At 54.7% G+C, this 20,998-nt stretch overlaps 2 protein-coding genes and 2 long non-coding RNA genes across 7 annotated transcripts; 2 read left to right on the top strand and 2 right to left on the bottom strand.

The window, feature by feature from the left end:
• Positions 1–2,389: 2,389 nt before the first annotated feature.
• On the bottom strand, positions 2,390–11,070 carry C1r (complement C1r). The gene is made up of 11 exons (XM_013067292.2): positions 10,877–11,070; positions 10,057–10,285; positions 8,882–9,074; positions 8,513–8,659; positions 8,230–8,426; positions 7,858–8,005; positions 7,550–7,671; positions 6,289–6,367; positions 5,813–5,968; positions 3,837–3,911; positions 2,390–3,488 (listed from the first exon to the last, which is right to left on the bottom strand). Coding segments are annotated over exons 1-11 (2,121 nt in total). The 5' UTR covers positions 10,879–11,070; the 3' UTR covers positions 2,390–2,715.
• On the top strand, positions 3,907–7,883 carry LOC147827543 (uncharacterized). The gene is made up of 2 exons (XR_015452185.1): positions 3,907–4,383; positions 5,702–7,883. It is a non-coding gene; the product is annotated as an uncharacterized LOC147827543 (long non-coding RNA).
• Positions 11,071–13,429: 2,359 nt separating the features above from the next.
• Positions 13,430–16,107, top strand: LOC147827542 (uncharacterized). The gene is made up of 2 exons (XR_015452182.1): positions 13,430–13,588; positions 15,582–16,107. It is a non-coding gene; the product is annotated as an uncharacterized LOC147827542 (long non-coding RNA).
• C1rl (complement C1r subcomponent like) lies at positions 13,583–19,687 on the bottom strand. 4 transcript variants are annotated; one of them, XM_013067294.3, is made up of 6 exons: positions 19,538–19,687; positions 18,835–19,072; positions 17,613–17,799; positions 16,661–16,783; positions 16,454–16,528; positions 13,583–14,768 (listed from the first exon to the last, which is right to left on the bottom strand). In XM_013067294.3, exons 1-6 carry the CDS (start codon positions 19,594–19,596, stop codon positions 13,972–13,974), a joined length of 1,479 nt encoding a protein of 492 aa, XP_012922748.1. In that variant the 5' UTR covers positions 19,597–19,687; the 3' UTR covers positions 13,583–13,971. The 4 variants fall into 4 exon arrangements, with proteins under 4 accessions (XP_012922748.1, XP_012922750.1, XP_087069656.1 ...); XM_013067296.3 differs by having other exon boundaries at positions 13,583–14,744; XM_087213530.1 differs by having other exon boundaries at positions 18,844–19,072.
• Between the last annotated feature and the right edge of the window lie 1,311 nt (positions 19,688–20,998).

Genomic DNA, 20,998 nt, shown 5'->3' with positions numbered 1-20,998 from the left:
GGATATATCTCAGTGGTGCCACCACCTACCTCGCAAGTGCAAGGTCCTGAGTTTGATCCCTGGTACCAAAAAAAAAGGGAACTGCGGGGGAAGATTGTGGGCTGTTGATTTGCTAGGAGAAGCTTCCTGCAGATGGTTTTCCTGATGTGAACGTGGCTGTTCTCATTGGAGGAGGAGCTTGGAGCCTCACTGTTGCTGGGATGGCTGCTGTTTTCATTAGGGGAGCTCTGATCTCCACCATGAGCATCACTTCCTGGCTTCAGTGTGGATCACCTAGCTTGGTGGCACAAATCCTTCATCTCACCAGCCTAGATTTTCTGGCTTCCACCACTGGCCTTTGGGCCTTCCAGGTGCAGATCCTCAATACCAAGCATGAGACATTGCCGTGGGCTCTAGGCCACTGGCCGGACTTGTGGAGGACATTGCCTTGGACTCTAATCCTTAGCTGGACTTGTGTGGGAAACTGCTGGTATCCAGGCCCTCAGCTGGACTCTTTAGTCCCCTAGTGTGTGTTAATCTTTTATAGTCCTTTGCATTTGACTTTTTGGGTAATTATCATAAAATAATCTTAGAAATTATGTGTCCTGTATTTAATGTATTCCCTTGCCAAATCCTGCTGACTACAATACTCCCCAACCTCTTACCATGGTTTGTATCAATTTATATTCTAAAAAAAGACGCATGAGAGTGACTTTTCATCTTCACCAGTGTAGTGTATTACCTCTCCTCATTTTATAGGGAAAAAGATGGTGTTTATTAAATTACATTCCTTATTGTGCGTGAAATTAAGCTCCAAAGCCCTGACCCGAACTGTTATTTTCTTTTCTGTGAACTATTAGGTGTAGAGTGTTGGTTTTGTAGTCCATAAGTTTCTACTCCATGCACTTGAAGAATATATAACACATATAACTTTGAAGGAAGGGACTAGGAGCTCAAAGCTCAGAGGTTGTCATTTGATTGTTTTGGAGATAGTTCTGATTATTAAAAATAAGGAGCTGGATGGGGTCACTCATGCCTATAATCCCAGCAACCTAGTGATTTAGTGAGGCCCTATCTCAAAATCAAAAGGGCTGAGGGGTGGTGTGACTCAGTGGTAGAGTGCTTCCCTAGCATGCTGGAGGTCCTAGGTTAATCTCAGTACAACAGAAACAAAAACAAAAGCCAAATAAATTGGACACACTTGTTTCAATACCGCATTGTTTCTCTGTTGTGAGAAACCGAAAGCAGAAATAAGGACTGAGAGGTATAATGGGTGTTGGGAAATGGGAAGAAAGTGTTCCAATGGGAAGGGGAACAAGGGAGGAGGGAGGCAGGAAGGGATAAGAGAAAGAGTGAGAATAGAAGGAAAAATGGAAACAAAGCTTTTGTACATGGAGGGGATGGGGGATGGGATAAAATAAAATTAAATAAAAAAAATAACAAAACCTGACAGTCAACCTCTACTCCTTAAACGTATCACACACCACTTGTGTGTGCTGTTGTGTGGACTATGAGAAAAAGTTTTTTTCTACCATTTCTTGAAATCCACAATCTTGATCTCCAAAATACTCTAAAGGGTAAAAGTTTTCTTATTAGATTTGGTGCCAAGATTTATTTAGTGGAGAAATATGACTGGAGCTGACGGGTAGCCATTTAGAGACATTATCTCTCTTACTGTGAATATTCATGTTTTTTTTTTTCAAATCACTCATCTGTTTTTAATGACAAGGTGGTTCCCTGGGCCCTGCAGGGACGCCACAGGACTGACGTTACCTCTGTTACATTTCTGAAACCTATTCAGGCTTGGCTCCGGAAGAGCACTTGCCAGCAGGGATCCCAGAAGGGTGTGTTTGAATGTGGAAACACTCACTGCTTGGGAATGTTCACTGCTGCACAGGTCTTCACCTGTTGGATCAGGTAAGGCTGTGTAAACAGGTCTGCAGCTGCTACTTCTGCAGTAAGGCGATCGTGTTGTTATAAAGACTTGGGAAGTTTATTGCAAGGTTTGGGCCTGTCTCTGAATATTCATTATATCTTAAAAAGTCCACAGGATTTAAAAATACTGTTGGTGATTCAACTTGAAGACAAAAATTTCATACTACTCCTACCTTAAGGAATATTTAGAGATGGGAAGGTGAGCTGTTAGAAAATCTGTTAGAGGGGCTGGGGATTTAGCTCAGTCGCCCTGCTGCCTGCTGTGAAAGCGCAAGGTTCTGACTTTGAACTCAGGTACCAAAAAAAAAGGCTGTTATATAGACAACTATGTGTGTGAGAACCAGGATTTTCTTCATATGATACAACGAAAACCAAATGTAGACATATACCGTTAGCCTTACCTGAAATGTAAATGTGTGCATAAATTCAATAGCTCTTACTGCCTAAGTAAATATTTTAACATGGTCTTATTAAATATTTTTATCTTAGACACTATTTTTTATTTATTTAACATACTGTAATCTCTTATACAATTTATTTGGAGTGGGGCTTATTCAGTTTTCCAATGGTATAAACGTGGAGAAGGAAAATGAGAATTAGAAATTGATAGCTATATCTGCCGCGATCCTTAGAGGGGTGAAAGGCACCTTTTGTTTAAAGAATGTGGACGGGACGATAGGAAAGAGAATTTGCTTCACACAGTGTCCTTCTGCATAGTGGTTTTAGCGAGTTCTTCATGGTCATTCACTGGGCCGGTGACTTTGCTTTTGGACACTGAGCTCTGACTCCCGGGACCCGGGCTCAGTCCTCCTCCTCCCCCATCTCTTTCTTGATCCAGTCCACGTAGTTGAGTAACTTGGTGTAGAAGCCATAGCCCTTGCCGCACCCAATGCCCCAGGACACGATGCCCGTGGCCACCCAGCGGTTGCTGGTGTGGTCCCTCACAGCAAAGACGCCCCCGCTGTCCCCCTGGCAGGCATCCTGGCTGACAAACGGGTCCCCGGCGCAGAACATGTTTGGAGAAAACACCTCGTCCCGGCGCTTGCTCCGCAGCCAGCTCTCACAGGCCTTCCGCTCAGCCATGGGCAGCCGGATGAACCTGAGGTTGAAAGAGACCCGTTCCTCCATAATCCCGAAGCCGCTGACGTAGCCCATGAGGCCGTGGTCGTAGAAGGTCTCGTTGTCGGGGAGGCAGATGGGGAGGAGCTGTGGGCCCAGGGCGACGCTGTTCTCCAGCTCCAGCAGGGCGATGTCCCCATCAAAGTTGTGGGACTGGTCCTGGCGGTAGTCGGGATGGATGCGGACACTCCGCACAGGGTGGTTGGACAGTTTCCTGAGCTCATACACATTGGTGTGGCCCAGGAAAACCTCCATGGTTTTGTTGTTCTGGGTGCTGTGGTCCTTGGGGTACAGGGTGTGGGCAGCGGTGAGGACCCAGCGGTCCCCCAGCAGGGCGCCCCCGCCAGGGCCGTAGCGGTAGGTATACGCCTGCCAGGGGAAGTTGCCTGGCTTGGCTGTCTGCCCGCCGATGATGCGCTGCTTCTGCTCCACCGGGTTCACGGGCTTCCCGCACACTGCAGGAGGGACAGACAGATGGGGACATCAGCCAGCCGCCCACTGCCTCTCCCTCCCTCCCTTCCGGTTCTCGCTCTTTTTTCCCCTCCATCCCTACACCCATTGGCCTGTCCCTCCTTCTGGTTTATTTCCTCCTGGCATTTCTCTAGCTGTTTTTATTCCCTGTCTTTCCTGCTGCTGGGAAGCTGCTGGGATGTTGGAATGTGTCCGTTTCCCTGCTTCTCTCTCCCTTTCTGCTGGGCGCCTTTCCTCACTGCTCCTCTGTCTCCTCTCTCCAGGCCGCGCCTTGTCTGGGCTCCAGCGGCTGCACGGACGCGCCGGGCCTGGCCCCGGAGGGTGCCACTCACCTGGCAGACACCGCGGAATCTTCTCCCCCTCCTGCTCGTTCTTCCAGATGCCCTGGGCAGTGCAGGTGAACAGTCCTGCGAAAGAGGGCGGCGGTCAGAGGGGCGACAGGCAAGGGCGCAGGGCAGAGGCTGGGGTGCAGCAAGCCGTCGGACGGATTGGGGATAGGGGGCCTCAGAAGCAGGGAGGACAAGGATCAGAGTTCACCAGTTCAAAGCTGTGTGAATTAATAGCAAAAGCGCTGAGAGGATCCATCCACATATTTTTTTTTTGGTACCAGGGATCGAACTTGGGACCTTGCGCTTGCAAGGCAGGCACTGGAACCACTGAGCTAAATCCCTGGCCCCCATCCACATATTTTTGTCTTAATGTTAAGTTTAAAAAAATCAGAACACTGAACTATATGTGTGAGGTGGGCCTATTTGTGGAAACAGAAATAAACACCAGCAAGAATGTATCTGAATCTCGCATCTTAACAGTGATTGTATCTTGGCAGCGGAACTGTGGCTACATTTTTGACTGCTGACAGAGTGCCGGGCTTGTTCCTAGGTACTTTTTCTGCATTGTTTCATTAAGCACCATGGTGACACTTTGAGGTGTGTGTTACTCTCATTCTATAGACAAGGAAATGGAGCTTAAATAGTCTGCACCAAGAGCCAGGCGTGGTGGCGTGGGTATGCCTGTGATTCCAGCACTCTGGGAGGCTGAGGCAGGAGGATCATAGGTTGGAGTCCCATCTGGGGGATTTAGTGAGACCTTGTCTGAAGAAATAAAAAGGCCTGAGGATGGAGTTCAGTGTGAAGGCCCTAGGTTCATTCCCTACTACTGGGGGAAAAAAAATTGGCACACGGTCGCAGAACTTCTAGCATTAGTTTTTTTTTGGTACTGGGGATTGAACTCGGGACCTTGTGCTTGCGAGGCAGGTGCCTGAACCACTGAGCTAAATCCCTGGCTCTAGCATTAGAATCAAGATTAAAAGTGAGGGTTTCTGACTCTAAAGCCCAGCCCTAAATGAGCATCACATACAACCTAGGATTTGTACTTGTTTCAAATGTGTTTTTTTTTCTTCCAGTACTGGGGATCAAACTCAGGATCTTTTGCTTGCAAGGCAGGTGCAGTGCCATTGAGCTACATCCCTGGCCCTTTTCTCTTCTTTTTGGTACCAGGGATTGAACTCGGGACCTTGCCCTTGCAGGGCAGGCAGCAGAACCACTGAGCTAAAGCCCTGGCCCTTTTTTGTGGGGGTGCGTTTTGAGACAAGGTCTCACTATGTAGTTCATACTGGCCTTGAACTCACTATGCAGCACAGGCTGGCCTCCAACTCGAGGCAATCCTCCTGCCTCAGCCTCCCGAGTGCTGGGATTCCAAACTTTTGCCACCAGGCCCAGGACAAACATGTTTCCTGTGCTGAGAATTGAACTCAGGGCTTCGCACATGCTAGGAAAGGACTTTACTACTGAGCTACACTCCCATCCTTCTTTGAAAGTGTTAAAGAGATCCGTAGATGGTTGGAGAGTAACTAAATAAATCTAAATACAAAAATATCACCACCTATGCCAGCCTGAGAGGGGAGAGTGGCAGGGAGTGTTCCCTTGGGACTGGTGTGAGGATGGCAGTACCAGTATGGTGGCGTTGGTGGGGATAGGAGTGCTGGCAGTGAGCGTGCTCTCCTGGTGGTGCTGGTGACGGTTTCGGTGATAACTGTGGTACTGGTGGTGGTATTGGCATTGGCAATGGAGGTGGCTGTGCTAGGGTTGGTGGTGATGATGGTTTGTTACTGGCAGTGGTGAACGAACTGACTTCGTGAGGCTCGGTCAGGTGCCTCCTTCTTCAAACCTACTGGATTCCTCTCGGTGCTGTAATTTAGGCCCCTGAAGCCAGTGCCCGGGCACATACTTACTACAAAAGGATTCTGTCGGAAGGATCTCGGAGGACATCCTAAGAAGGTGTAAAGACTGCCACAGGCGCCAGGCCCTACCTCGCTCGGACTCGCTGCTGCCCGCTCGGGTCTTCATCCTGTAGTATGGCTCCTGGCAGCGGTACTGGATGCGGGACTCGTAGATGTTCACTCCCTCGGTGGTGAGGTACCGGAAGTCCCCACTGGGCAGGCTTCGGGGCTGCCCACAGTCCCTGACTTGGGAGAATACCAGTGGGATAAGAACTGAGACTGACTGTGTGTGTGTGTGTGTGTGTGTGTGTGTGTGCATGCGTGTGTTGCCTGCCTGCAGAATGGGGTGCAGACCCTAGAGGAATAGGTCTGTGCGGATGGCACTTGTGATCAAGGGAGTTGCACGGGGTGAAGTTCAGTTCTGGGGGAGCCCGGCAGTGCCTGAGAAGGGACAAGCCCGGGAGGGTCTTGGAGAGAGGCTGTTGGGTCCCCTCTTTTCTTCTCAGTTCGGGCCCTGGAGGAGAGGGGTCGGAGGCTGGGGCAGACATCCCGGAACTGTGACTTACTCTTGCACCTGGGCATGGGGCGATGCCACGTGCCGTCATCCTGGCAGACAGCCGTGAAGGACAGCAGCGCCTGGTCCCCCTGTGTGAGCGGAGGGAGGGTGGAGGAGCCATGAGCCTCTGAGGCGAACAGCTTGCTCCCCTGCCTGGACCATGCAGCGGACATGAAGACCCTGTGAGCCCCCAGACCCTCCTTCCCCTCGATAGCCAGTAGCTTGGCCCAGAGCTGTGGGGGACGCTGAGTTACACAGCGGAGAGTCAGAGCGCCCTCGGGTAGACACGAGAATCTCCCCTCTAGACTCTTGCCTGTTCCCATTAAACTCTATGATTTGTAATTTTAAAACAACAGCCAGAATGAGTGTTTTGTAAGGAGACAAGAGACTCAGGCTGCTCCCTCTCTGAGGCAGCCAGCTGAGGCCTGGAGCGTGTCCTCTCCCCCAGATCACAATTTCCTTAAGGGCACGGCCCGTGCTGAAACACCACTGCCACCCAGCCCCTTTCAGAGAAATTGGGTGCGTTCAGGTGGTGTGGTCATAGGCTCACCTAGGCTACTGCGGGGTAAGATTCGGATGTTACCTAAGTGCTGCAGCGACAAGACTGCAAAACGGGCAACTCTAATTGTGTGGGATTTCTTTTGGTACCAGGGGTGGAACTCAGGACCTTGCGCTTTTGAGGCAGACGCGGTGCCACTGAGCTAAATCTCCGGCCCACTAATTGTATGTTTTTAAGAAATACTGTTTCAGTTTAGGACCTTTTGTGACCTTGGCCCATAGATAAAACCATATTCTGTCCCGAGTCTGCAAAGCCGAGAAGACAGTGGGTCCAGTGTGAGAGCCCCCGTGAGCATAAAGAGCCCTGGAGAAGAAGCAGGAGGTTGGGCCCAGCCCTGCTGCACAAAACCACGGCGTAACGTGGCGAAAGTCACCGCATATTGCTGAGCCCTTCCTGTCCCAGCTCCACACTTATGGACCAGGTCAGAGCCTCAAACATGGCTGCGTATCAGAATCACCTGAGTAAGTTTACATAATCCTCACGCCAAGGCCCAGCACAGCCGGAGGAGAGTCATCCAGTGGGGGACCTGGCCAGACATGAGTATTTTTTAAAATACTGTTTGCACTGTGCCCTCCAGTTGGAGAGCTGGTCGACTGCCTCAGCCCTCCGTGACTCTGATGGGTGTGTGAACCTGGAGCCGCTGTGATTGGGCCCCTGGGCTCCTCCGGGGAGGCTTGGCTGGCCCCGGCTCCCCCAAGCCCTGGGCTCTCACCTCCACCAGCTGGTAGCCTTGTTTGCAGGTGACAATGAAATAGTCCCGGAACTGGTACTGTGGCTGCAGGTTCTGGATGATGGTGAACTCGTCCAGGGGCTTGGGCTGCGGGCACTTGATGACTGTCGGGGAGGAACATGCTCATTTCAGAGCCACGGTCGTCCTTCTCCCAACCAGGGAGGCCTGCCTGGGAGCCTTACCTTCATGTTTTATTTGTATTTATTGATCTTGGTGCTAGGGACGGAACCCAGGCCCACATGCAGGCTCACAAGCTTGTCATGGAGCCACCCTGCAGCCCCCAGCCTTACTCTCCGTGGTGTAGTGCAGCTTCCAGCCCCGGCTGTCCCCAGACTCATCAGTGAAGAACAGCAGGTCGACGGCATTGCTGCTGGTGTCCAGGTCGGGAGGCCTGTGTGTACCGCAGAACTCGCCCACGTTCTTCCCGTTGGCGTAGATCTGACGGGAGACAGGAAGGGTTACTCCTCCATGGGGCATTTTCACACAGGGGTGGCACCTGCCTGTGTGTGTTTTCAGCTGAAGGTGGACAGGACCCCCAGGACTCCTGGTATCACAGAAATTTGCCCAGCCTCAAGCCCCAGAGTGAAGCTGGTCACCCCTGTCTGAGTGGGCCTCGTGGGTATGGGAAGGAGAGGGAGGTGCCCTCAGGTATGTGGCTGTACCTGGAGCTGGTCATAGGGGCAGTGCACTTGCTGGTGGTCGTCAATTTCAAAAGGCTCCAGGAACTTGAGGTGCAGGGTGAGGCCTCGCTCTACCCGGATGCTGTAGTTGCAGCGCAGATCCGGGGGGTATGGCCGGGGGTACTCCAGGCTGGTGACATAGCCTGATGGCTCTGTGTACAGCTCGCTGCTGCACTCAGCTGTGACAGATGAGTCTCAGGGTTGCCAGGGGCCCAGCAATCCCAGCTCAGTGCCTGTGGCCCCCACCATGCCCCACTGGACCCACCCTGGCAGGAATGCCCGTCCTGACGAAGTTCGTAGCCTGCACGGCAGGAGCAGAGGTAGCCGCCGAGGTAGTTGTGACAGAGGTGCTGGCAGTGGGGCTGGGAGTCGTCCTCCACAGAGCTGCTCTGGGAGGTGCATTCGTCGAGGTCTGGAGGGGATTCAGAAGGAAGGGCTGGGTCCCGGCCAGGAAATTCCTGCAGGGGCTCTGGTCTTGGAGAGGTCTAGCAGGACATCCGGGGCTCTCTAACGCTTCCTGGGACCGAGCCCAGTGGACAGGCCCCTTCTCCTGAGGGGAGGAACAAGGAAAGCCAGCTCTGGGCTCCTTTTGATCCAGGTTCCCCTTTCCAGATGAGCCTCAGGGAACACTCACCCTCGGCGTGGTAGTAGGCCTGGAAGCCCCTGTAGAACATGGCGGTCCCATTCTCCTCATTGGAGAAGTCTGTGTGGAAGGTCAGCAGCATCTTGTTCCCTTTGGACACGAACTCCTTCTCCCCTGGGTGGTTTCCCAGGGGGGACCCCAGCTGCCCACAGAATCTCCCAAGGTTTTTCTTGTCGGCGGAGATCTGGTGGGAGACATGGGGAGGAAGCAGTCCTGCTGAGGAGTCCACCCCCCTGCACCCCAGAGTGACCCGGGCCCCACAGTGGCACCAGCTGCTCACGGCCTGCTGGCCCTGGCTTCCACTGCGGCTCCCACTGACTGCCTGAGGCCGTCTGTGGCCAGCGGATCTCCCCCCTACTTTAGGCCCGACCTCCCCACAGGCCTCTGAGCTTGCTCAAGGCCCCCCCCCCCCGCCCCCCGGCTCCTTCTTCCCTGGCATCCTGGTGGTCTCTGCCCAGCCTTTATTGTCCCTTCATCCCCAGAGCCTGGACTGGTCCTCATTTTCTGTCTTCTTATTCCACCCCACATGCCTTATTCGACCTCTCAACCCCGCTGCGCCTCTGCATGGATGAGGCTGAGTACAAGGCCTTGCTGCCCTGTCTCCCCTCACAGAGTCCTCCGTTCCTCACCATCCAGGCCCTCAAGTGTCCTTCCTCCATGCGTGTCGCACCCTCTGGAGAGGCTGTGAGTGCTCCGCACTATCCCCTCACCCTCCAGGCTGTTGCCTGGGATGGATGCGCACAGGCTCCGCCTGGTCCTTAATCTCAACTTTCCTGACAGGAAGGATGGGGTGGGGGGATTCTCCTTGGTGTGTGGAGGTGGAGGCCTGGCTCCCTGTCCTTGCTGAAGGCTGTGGTTGAGCTGCCACACACGTTTCTCTTTCTCATGCTCCTGTTGAGGTGGCAGCCACGACCATATTCTCCACGGAAATAGGGAAACTGAGGCACTGATGTTTCTCAGAGACCCAGTGAGGCAGCAGTGTGACTCCTGGGCCTCCCTTCCTCTGGGTTTCTCCCCATGGTGCCCGCCAGGTGCCCTGAAACTCATGGGTACCCCATCTGTGGCATCGCGTGGCTCTCAGAACTCCACTCGACCATCAGCTCTGACATGGCTGGGTGGTGTTGGGGGACCTGCTGTCCAGGGCTCTGACCCCCACCTGCCCCTACCTTGACGTAGTCATAGAAGCAGCCTTTGGAAGGCTCCAGATCAAACTGCCGGAAGATGAGCTTCACTCTGTGTCCAGGGGGCACCATGATGATCGTGGTTGTCTCATAGTTGTTGGGGTAAGGTTTGGGGTACAGAGGGGAAGTCACCTCCCCAAAGAGCTTCTGAGGGACGGGGATGGAGCCTCCCACCCCGCAGAGCAGGGCTGACACGAGGAGGGGGAAGGGCCACCTGCCGAAGAGAAAGAGGTGTCTGCAGGGGTGAGGCACCCTGACCTTCCCCCTGCCCCGCAGAGACCCAGGGAGGTGCCCAGGGGGTGGGGGCGGCTCTGCAGTGGCTGCCTCGAGTTCCCTCTGGGGCAGGGTCCAGTCCAGAGATCGGGAGCTCCCATCCCGCCCCTCCCTAGCCCCTCCGCCTCCTCCTCTTCCCGGAATGGGACTGGCACGGGACCAGGGCATGGGTCCAGGGCACCAGACCAGGCCATTCGGGGTGAGGGCTCCCAGGCTAGGCTCTGGGAAAGGGGTCCCAGAGGTGCAGCAGAGCCCTCTGGGAGAAGCCCCCCACAGGGTCTGGGAAACCGGGTTCCTCCTGCTGAGCAGGGTGGGGTCCCCGCCCCTCGCGTCTCCCTGTTGTGAGTCCAGAGGAAGGAAGGGCAGGCAGCGTCAGCTGTGTGTGCCGTGGGCTCCCGGTTCTCAGGGAGCTGTGCGTGCTGTGAGCCTGGTGTGTGCTGGCACAGACAGGGTACGCGGGCGGGGAGGCTCCCCGGCCTCTGGCCTCTTGTGCCCAGCCCCTGCTCCTGCCTGGGACCCCAGCCTTACTCACATTTCCCTGCTGGTCTTTGGGCCTGGGCTCTGGCGTCTTCATACACAGAGCGTTGAGGGAGAGAGCAGCCCTGCAGAGCAGGGCAGGGGAGGGATGACTGGAGGTGGAGGGGGACCATTCCCGGAGGAACGCTGCAGGGAATGAACTATTTGCATAAACAAAACAAAACGAAAAAGAAATCTGAGTTTCTGTAGTTTTGGTTCTGATAGCCCTGTCGGTGCTGCCGCCTGCTGGTCCGTTTGGGGGAGTGCAGAGGAGCCTGGGTCTGGCTTTAGTCCTGGGGACCTTTGGGTGGAGGTGCGCTCCGGTCGGTCGGTTGGTGCATCTGTCAGCGTTTCTGCAGAGACTCCCTAGCCGCCACCGCTGTGTTCAAGGTTCCTGCCCAAAGGGCAGCGGGGGCCCCAGCTCTGCCTTGGGTGTTCGTGCCAGGGCAGTGTCCAGCCCAGGAGTCTGGGCCGCAGAGGCACCCCGGAAGTCTGACCCCATTCTTCCCATCCTTGGTCACCCGCAGCCCCAGTCCAGGAAAGGCCTGTGATGGGGTGACCGGAGGACAGGGACACCTAGACCTAGAGCGAGGGTGGCCATGTCAGGTGACTCCACAGCGGGGGCCCGGGCCTGCGGGGACCTGGGTCTCAGAGATACCGGGGCAGCACCCTGTTTTCTCAGCCCCAAGGGTTACATTCCTCAGTGCTTAGGCACAGGGCTTGGCTGCAGAGCAAGTGTGAGTTGGTCTTTTTTGAGAGGAATTCAGGCCCAGACAGCTCTCCTGTCCACCAGGAGGTGGGGTCTTGATTAAAAATTTTGCTTTTTAAAATATTTTGGTACCAGGGATCGAACTCGGGACCTTGCGCTTGTGAGGCATGTGGTGGAACCACTGAGCTAAATCCCAGACCCTAAAACTTTGCTCTTTTTGGGAGCCTTTCTTCAGTTCTCTACCCGCTTGTAGGCTGATCCCCTTCTTGGATGACCCCCTTTACTGTCTCCCTACTGCTTGCCCTTGTTCATGAGCCAGGCACTTTCCAGACACAAGAGATGGACGCGTCCCCATTTGGCCCTGGCTGCGTCCTTGCGGAATGTGGTCAGCCTGCAGGCCGCAGGCACACGGAGGGGCACCAGTGACCGAGGTCTGGAGGGGTCTCCAGCAGCCTGTGCTGGAGCCGAGGGATGAATCCAGGGCAGGGCTGATCTGACCACAGATCAGGACATGAGCCACTGCACTGTTGGGTCAGGAAAGACAAGACAGGGGAGAAGGAGACGCACCAGATAGGAGACAAGAAGGGAATCTTGTCTGGCTAATGGGACGTTAATATCCTGACAGCAGAGTGTGTGTGTGTGTGTGTGTGTGTGTGTGTGTGTGTGTGTGTGTGTGTGTGATGTACATAACAGGCAAAGACACAGCAGGCAGGGAGGAGGTGGTCAAAGAGGCTAAGTCTCAGCTGAGTTCTCTCAGGAATCCTGGGGGCTCTGGGATGTGCTCTGCTGTGATGTCACATAACTTAAAAGTGACAAACTGGAAGCCGGGTGTGGTGGTGCATGCTGGTAATTCCAGCACTTGGGAGGCTGACGCAGGAGGATCAGTTTGAGTTCAAGTCCAGCCTGAACTACATAGTGAGACCCTGTCTCAAAAAACAGAACAAAACAAAACAAAGGGTGACAAACTGGGACCTCACTACCTCAGGCCCAGCCCCACCACTCTGCCCAGCCACTCAAACTCACCTCCACTCACGCACGTTTGTTACACCCTGCACTTACACCGAGAATAAAAAGGAGAGACAGCCACAGGAAGGTGCTCCTGTGTTTGTTTTAAGCTGGAATTACATGGCTCATTCCCTCTAGGGTTTGATTCTGGGGGAAAGTCTCTCTTTTAAAGCAATGGTAGGTTTTCTGTGGATGTATCTCTGTATCTCTCTTCCATATCCACATTCTAGATTTGGATCAGCTGTACATTTGTATCTCTAAATATAAATTTAGTTCTCTAAATTTAGAGTTAGATTTGGGTCTACAGCTACACTTAAAGATATAAATATATAGATCTAGACACATATACAAAGGTATAGGCATATATTTTTTGTCTTGGGAGGGAGAAACATAATTGTTAATAAAAATACTTTTTTCAATTATAAAAATAAGTAAAATAAATAAAAAGAATATATGCTCATTAAATAAAATCTAAGCTAAATAGAGAAATAGGGGAAAACCAAATGGCTCATTTCATACTGCATTAAAACAACCTCTGCTTACTATTTTAAGAATATTTTTAATAGTCCTTTGAACTGTGCATAAATTTTAAAAACAGCAGTAACCACAGGTATGCTCAGCATTTTTTTTTTTTTGGTACCAGAAATTGAACTCTGGACCTTGTGCTACTGAGCTACATCCCTAGCACTAATCCTGCTATTTAGATAAATTTAACCTTTGACTATACAGCAACTTGGCTCTCAATGATTTATGCATGACAGTGGCGCCAACTGGTGAGTCTGTGGGGAGTCCCGGCCCAGTACTGGGGCCGAGGTGTCTGCAGGGCAAGGAGAGAGGACACTGTCACAAGTCCCTGTGTCTCCCCGAGCTGCAGCGTCCTCGTCTGTGAGACGTGGATAAAATGCATCCTCTGCAAACACGCGCAGGAGGAAGTGGAACAACACGAGAAGAACCTGCATGTGAAGGCATAAAACAAAGCAGCAGCTGTGACTACCATTGCATGAAGGGCTTGAGGTAGGTGAAGAGCCAGCAGCCCGAATATCTGAAGGTCAATTAAAGGCCCTTTGGACACTTCAGACACAAAATACCACAGACTTCCTCCACGCGCCACCGGAACGGGGTGAGAAGGCGTCTGTTCCCCAGCTGGGTCTGGAAAAGACTGGCAGGTGACAGTTGCTCAGCTGAGCAGGGCTTCCCTGGTGCAAACAGGCTCGAAGGCAGAGGGGAGGGGACAGGGCCGTCCATGCCGCTCCCCGCTGGGAGGGTATAGGCTGAGGCAGGAGGGTCTCCCTGGCAGGTGCCTGGCTGCAGCAGTGGCTGGAGGGGCTGCTCTTCACTCCCAGCCCTCTTGACTCAGTGTCTGCCGCTCTGGCCGGTCCCCGCCCTCGTGTCCACGCTCAGCCCTTGCCACCCATCACGCCCTTGATCCAGCCCACGTAGTTGAGCACTTTGGTGTAGAAGCCGTAGCCCTTGCCGCACCCGACGCCCCAGGACACGATGCCCGTGGCCACCCAGCGGCGGGCACGACCGTCCCACACCACGTAGACACTGCCACTGTCGCCCTGGCAGACCCCGCTGGCCTGCAGCTCCTCCCCCACGCAGAACATGTTGTGGGAAAACAGCTCTGCGCGCTGCCTGTCCCGGAGCCAGGCCTCGCAGGCCTCCCTGGGGGCCACCGGCAGCCTGGACCATTTCAGCTCTGAGCTCATCCAGCCCAGGTCCACGCCGAAGCCGCTGACGTGGCCCCAGCGGCCACTGCGGTACAGGGTCTCGGTGTCGGGCAGGCAGACGGGGAGGAGCTGCGGGCCCAGGGCCACGCGGTGCTCCAGCTCCAGCAGGGCGATGTCGCCGTCGAAGTTGTGGGGCTCATGCTGGCGGTAGTCGGGGTGCACGGCCACCCGGCGCACGGGGTAGCTCCCCTGCCGCAGCAGCTCATCTACATGTGTGTGGCCCAGGAACACGTCCACTTGCGGGTTCTTCCTGAGAGAGGCGCTATCCTTGGGGTAGAGGGTGTGGGCCGCCGTGAGGACCCACCTGTCACCCAGGAGCGCCCCTCCGCCGCGGCCACGGCCCACTGTGAGGGCCTGCCAGGGGAAGCTGCCCGGTGGAGCTCTGGAGGAGCCCAGGGTCTCTGGCTGCTGGGCCATGGGGGTGACCGGCCGTCCACACACTGGGAGAGGGGGCGGAGAGACAGCTGCAGAGATTGCAGGTTGTGGGAAGAGGTCCCGAGTGGCTCCCACAGACCCAGGCCCGCGAGTGAGGACACAGGGCGACATGGGCAGTGTCAACTTGGACGTGACTGGGCACAACCTGCCTGAGGTTCAGGCTGCGGGGTGGGGCCCAAATGACTGCAGAGTGGGGGCTGGCTCTGCGGGTCCCTCCTCCTAGCTCTTGGGTCGCCCCTCAGTGGGACTGATCGGGCTACATCCCTGGCAGGGGGTTTGTCATCAGTGCCCCTGTGTTCGGGACCTCACCCTCATTTATAGCATCTCCCACCCCAGCCTCCCTCCAAGCTGCTTCCTGAGCCTGAGGCTTCAGGCTGCCCTTGGAGCTCTGCACACCTGAGTGGGGTAGGAAGGTGGAGCTCACTGTAATCCCAGTACCTGAGAGGCTGAGGCAGAAGGACTGCAAGTTCAAGTCCAGCCTGAGCAACTTAGTGAGAGAGTGAGATGCTTTCTCAAAATCAAAAATACATAAAAAGAGCTGGGATGTAGCTCAGTGGAAAGGCCCATGGGTTCAATCCCCGGTAGTGCAACATCAAAAACAAAACAAAAAGAGTTTTCACAAAAGATGGACTTGCACCCGCATATCGCTGGTGAAATGTAAGATGGTGCTACTGCTATGGAAATATAGTTTGCGGATTCTGCAAAACATTTTACAGAATTACCATGTGATTGAGCCATTCCACTCCTAGTTATCTACCCAAGAGATTCCAAGATTTGGAAATGTATGTTTACATAAAAACTTATGTACAAATACTCATATCAGTATTATTCATAATATGTAGGCAAAAGAGCGAAAACAACCAAAATGTCCATCAACTGATGAATGGTGTGGTGTACGAACAAACAAAGGGGTGTGACTGAGCCTGGTGTGACGTGGTGAACCTCGAAGACACTGTGCTGTGTGAAAGGCCGCACACTGCGACTCCCTGGTGTGAAAGGTGAGATCAGGCAAGTCCAGAGACAGGAAGTAGATGGGCCGGAGCCAAGGGACAGAGAGAGAGGTGGAGACCTGGGAATTTTGGGGGCAGGAAGATGCATGTGTTCTGGAATCAGTGGAAATGTTTCTACAACATTGGTAATACCCTAAAATTCTCTAAATTGTGCACTTCAAAATGGTTAAAACGGTGAATTTTATCTGAATAAAATTTTTTTTTTCCTTTTACTGGGGATTGAACTCGGGACCTTGCGCTTGTGAGGCAGGTGGTGGAACCACCAAGCTAAATCCCTGGCCCTAATTTTTTTTTTTTTTTAAATAAAATTTTTAAGACAGAGGCTAGGGGGTGGCTCAGGGGTAGGGAGCCGGCCTTGCACGCAGGAGCCCGGGTCCAGTTCTCAGGCCACACCTCCACGCCCCAGAAAAGCAGAATCTCCACCACTATGGCAACCAGGTGGGGAGGCTTCAGGCTGTCTGAGAGCCTTCTTAGAATACATCATACGAAACGCTTCTCATTATTTTAACTCTTCTCTCCTTCCTGCTTCACTGGACACCTGATTAACTCCCTCAGGCTTCACTTCTCTCAGACGCCCCCCACCCCACCAAGGGACAAGCTCCACCCCTCTGCTCCCTCCCCTGTCTACCCCGCTCTCCTTGGTCCTGAGTCCCTGATCCCAGTTCCAGGTGAGGCTCAGGGGGCCCAGGCAGGGAAGTACTCACCAGGCACGCAGTGCGGACCCTCCTGCCTGTCCTGTCTGTCCTTCCAGATCCCCTGGACTGGGCAGCAGAGCGCCCCTAGGACCACGGAGGGGAGGCAGAGAAGCGGCTCAGAATCCAGGCACTGGGCTAACACAGAAAGGGCGAAGAGGGCCCAGGCCTTCGGATGGGAGCGGAGCAGCCGGAAATGCCGTCCTGCAGGGCACTCACCAGCTGACACCTCCTGGTAGTAGGGCTCCCGGCAGCTGCTCTGGATCTCAGAAGGGGTGGCTCCGGGTGTGGAGGTGGCCGCAGAGCCCCCACCGGCCTCGCTGAGGGGCTCGCAGCTCGGAGCTGCGGGGAACACAGTCGTTAGAGCTTCTGGCAGACTCGCAAAGTGGCAGGTTCTATTTAGTTTGACCTGAGCAGTGATTTAAAACAAAACAAAACAACACAACACAACAACAAGTTTTCACCATTCCGACTGTCAACACTCAGAGTCTGAAAATAACTGTGATTAGCAGAGTACGGAGAAACAGGTGCACGTGGTTTGTGGGAGTGTAAATCAGTGAAAACGTTTTGGAGAGAATTTCAGCAATAATCACAGCGAAAGAGGCAAAGATTTTTAAACCTAGAATTTCAGTTTCTCAGAATATTCTCACACGTATGTGCAAAGACATGCACAGCGGCCTGTCGGTGGGAGATCAGCTAAATACCAGGGGTGATCAACATATACAGTGAGTATTTAAAACATAAAATTTTATTATGGTTAAAGACACATTGCCTCAAAACAGCCCCCCAACACACAGCATCTCTCCCTCCTCTCTTCCCGCTTTGCTCCCTGCCAGTATTATTATGGTTCCCCCCACCCTCCCCCTGGGCCTGGCTCCAGGGCTTCGCACAAGCTAGGCAGGGGCTGTACCACTGAGCTACCTCCCAGCCCTTTTTTGACCTCTCTAGAGCTGCAAACCCTGGGCCTGTAAATCATCCTGGAGCGAATAAGCATCGAGGAGCAACGGCTGCCCCTGAATTGGGCCGTTTGTCGGCAGAGCCAGGGCTGGGGTCAGCGCAGGGGTTCCTGTGGCCCCAGCCCAAGCTCGAGGTTCGTTTGGTGGCTTCAAGATGGCAGGCGTCCTGGCTGGGGACAGACGCACCTTCCCCGCAGCCCAGGAGGGACACTCACCCACAGCTTGGTAGACAGCCAGGAAGCCCCTGTGGAGGTGGGTGGGCTGGTCCTGGGAGGAAGCACGTGCCCGGAAGGTCAGCTGCAGACTCCTCCCGGAGGACGTGAACTCTCTCTGACCAGGAGGGCTGTTCAGAGGGGAGCCCTGCTGCCCACAGAGCTGGCTCAGCACCCCACTGCCTGCGACCTGAAAGGGGAGGAGGGCAGGGCACAGGTAGCTGTGAGATGAGCCTTCAGGGTTGTGCGACGCTGCCTGTGTAGAAGCTCTGCACCCCAGGGCCTCAGGAGCCAACTCTGCTGGGTCTTCCTCGAGTAGCTTTCTGCCTTCACACTGACTCCCAGGTTTCTTCCAGAATGACCACACGCTCGAGTATCTCCAGCCTACCAGAATTACTGTGTGAAGGGGATTATATTTCCCTTCTGTCAAGAGGCGCCTTGGGAGCCCCAGGGGTCCAGCAGTAGTCTGGGGTTGTAAGGCCTAAGAAGGCAGAGCCTGCACCCGCTCTGCGTATCTCCCAGTCCCTGACATGCAGCACCGAGCCTCCAGCACCACAGCTTCCAATCAAAGAAGGTGCAGGCTCAGTCCCTCTCAGCCTCTCGGCTTCCCTGCCGCCTCCTCCTGACACCTTCCATTTGGCTGGGAAATTTGTGTGTCCAACATCTGTGAAGCAGTAAGACCCTCTGCAAGGACTGAGACCCTGCAATAGCTGAATTATAGGTCCAGAAAGAGAAAATACAGAAAGCAGACATTGGGAAATTGTTAAAGAAATACTGCAAGCTATCTCCAGAATCGAAGGACAGAATGAATTACTAAATTACCCAGGGGTGGCTTCAATTTGTGATCCTCTTGCCTCCACCTCCCAGAGTTCTGGGATTACCGGTGTGTACCACCGTGCGCATCCTGTGCGAAGTTTCATAGTAGCCCCTTCAAGGTAAACTTGGTCTTAATTTGGTACATAATCTGCTGCCCAGCTTCTTAACTGGACAAAGCAGGGCCTCCACAGAACCTGCCGTGTGTGCCCCGACCTTACTCTACAGATCGACAGCGCTTGTGTGTCCTGTTGCAGGCCTGGCCTGAGCCCTCTGCCTCGCTCTGTGGGTCGGGATGGCGCAGGGTGGGCAGAGGGACTGGCGGGAGGCCACGGACTGGGCCCCGGGGCCCTGACTGGGCTCTTCATCCCTCCTCTAGGGGGCGACTCAGGACCCCCAGGGCTCCGCAGACCCTGCTCACTGTGACCGAGTCCCCTCCGCAGTCCGGGGACGGCTCCAGGTCGAAGTCCTGGAAGACCAGCCTCACAGCGAAGCCCCTCGGAGCCGCGATGTGGGTGCTGCTCTCCTGGCCTCTGGGATAGGGCTCGGGGTACCCGGGAGACGTCAGCGGCTGGGGTAGCCGCCGGGCCAGCAGCACAGAGCCCCGCGTGGGCCACGCCTGGAGGAGTCCCCAGAGCAGCAGCCAGCACCTGCGAGCAGGGGACAAGGTGGTGCACACAGCTGTGGGCCGAGGCCTGCGGATGGACGAGGCGGAGGCGTGGGAAGGGGTTGAGAGGCCCGGCAGGGCAGGGGTCTGGGGGCTTCCTGTCCACGCCCTCATTTCCTGTTCCCCTCAGTCCCTCGGGCCCCTGCCCAGCTTGGGCCCCAGGAACGCGAGTGTCCCACCTTCTGAGGACACCCACTGCGCCTCTCCCCAGAGGGCATCGTCCAGACCAGGGCCGCTTCCTGCCTCAGCCAGCCAGACACCACCCTGGCATCCCGGGCAGCAGGGAGGCGGGAAGGGAGGGGCGTTGGAATGTTTCCCCCAGACCAGGAAGAAGGCGAATTTCAGAACTTCAGAACCCGCTGCGTGCGTGTCACCGACCCGCACCGAACCCTGCCTCTCCTGACCCCACCCTCGGGTCTGGGTCTCCAGGCTCCTCCTGGGCACTCACATCCTGCCTGTGGAGGAAGGCTTTCTCCAGGCATAGTTCCCCGCTCTGGGACCAGCCATCTGGAGCGCGACATCTGGAACCCGGAGAGGACTTGGCTCGGGCGGGGAACAGGAGGTGGGGCCGGGGAAGGGCCTGCGGGGCGCGGGGGAAGTTACTGGAAGTGAGTTGAGTAACTCCGGAGCTCCCCTCTCCGGACTCGTTGGGTTGAGCGCCACCTGCTGCCCAACACAGGAATAACTCACAGGCCACAGTTTGGAGGAAGCGCATGTATCTCCCAAGCCTTGAAGGCCCTTCGTACTTGACTCTTTTGTAGTGTTTAAAACTGATTAAAAAACAAACCAACCAGTCTGATTTTTACTTTGTGCCTGTGTCATAGGTGGTATGGTGCTTCCTTGTGAGTGGGTGGCTCCTCTGTCCTTGCCATTCATTTACATACCCAGCTAGTCTCCTAGAATCTGAAGTGTGACCTATGAACTTGAGCCTTCCTTTCCGCTCTGGCCTCACCAAGGGTAGCGGGGAGTCTTGCGAACCCCCTACAACCTCTGGAGGCTCCTTGTGCTGCAGGCTCAAGCTCATGGTCCAGCCCAGGGCCTGGAAGTGGTGGCCTCTGTTATGGGGAATCTGACACTTAGAACACGAGGGTCCACCAGGTGAGACAGCAGTGTGTGAGGGGGACATGGGGAGGGGGCCGCCAGGAATGCGGGACTGGAGTAGGAGCCCAGGGTGTGTGTGCAGCTGGCGGAGCCGGCAGCTGGGCTCCTGCCCGGTTTGCAGACTGGCTCCCCTGGCCCTGTCTCCAGCTAGATGCAACACAGGAAGTGGCCGTTGCTCTGTGGTTTGTAGCCTGGGCAGGAGAAGCTGTGGGCACAGATGCAGGTCTGGGCCATCCAGGGCCGGCGCTGTGAGGGCCAGAACACTTGCTCACATCTGGGAGTGGGAAGAAGGGAGATGAGAAGCTACCAAGGAGGGCGCTGGAGCTGTGGGCAGGCCCAAGCCAGCTCTGCTTCCTGGATTTGTCGTTTAGGGAGGCTGTTGCTCACCTCCATCCATCTGGGGCCACAAGTAGGTCCCAGGAGAGGCTGTGAGGCTGCGGCTCTGGGCCTCCGAGCTGCTGCTGAGTGCTAAGCCCCGAAGGTTGGCTCCTCTCACCGTGCAAGGCTGGAAGAGAGGTGACAGTACCAGTGTTTCTGCGTTCATTCTCCTAAACAATGACAATGCACACGTGTGACAGACTCCAAGAAGCCTGGCTAAGACCAGAGGAATCTGAACTTCATGTTCGAGCCCTCACCTTTCTAAAAGAAGTTTGAAGTTTAAGCTAAGCCAAGTTAACTGCTTACTTGAAAAGAAATCATTCTTTGGAAGAACACCATAGAATCTGTGGTTTCTGTAGAGTATCAGTCACTGTGTTCTGGTTTGAATGTGGTCCCCAAGAGTTCCTGCTTTGGGTGCTTAGTTCCCAAA

The sequence above is a fragment of the Heterocephalus glaber genome, unplaced genomic scaffold, assembly GCF_053883595.1.
Source record: "Heterocephalus glaber isolate CG9 unplaced genomic scaffold, H.glaber_assembly_v1.0 deba00001444, whole genome shotgun sequence".
In the NCBI taxonomy this organism is placed as follows: domain Eukaryota; kingdom Metazoa; phylum Chordata; class Mammalia; order Rodentia; family Bathyergidae; genus Heterocephalus; species Heterocephalus glaber.
This window is presented reverse-complemented; position numbering and strand designations above follow the sequence as displayed.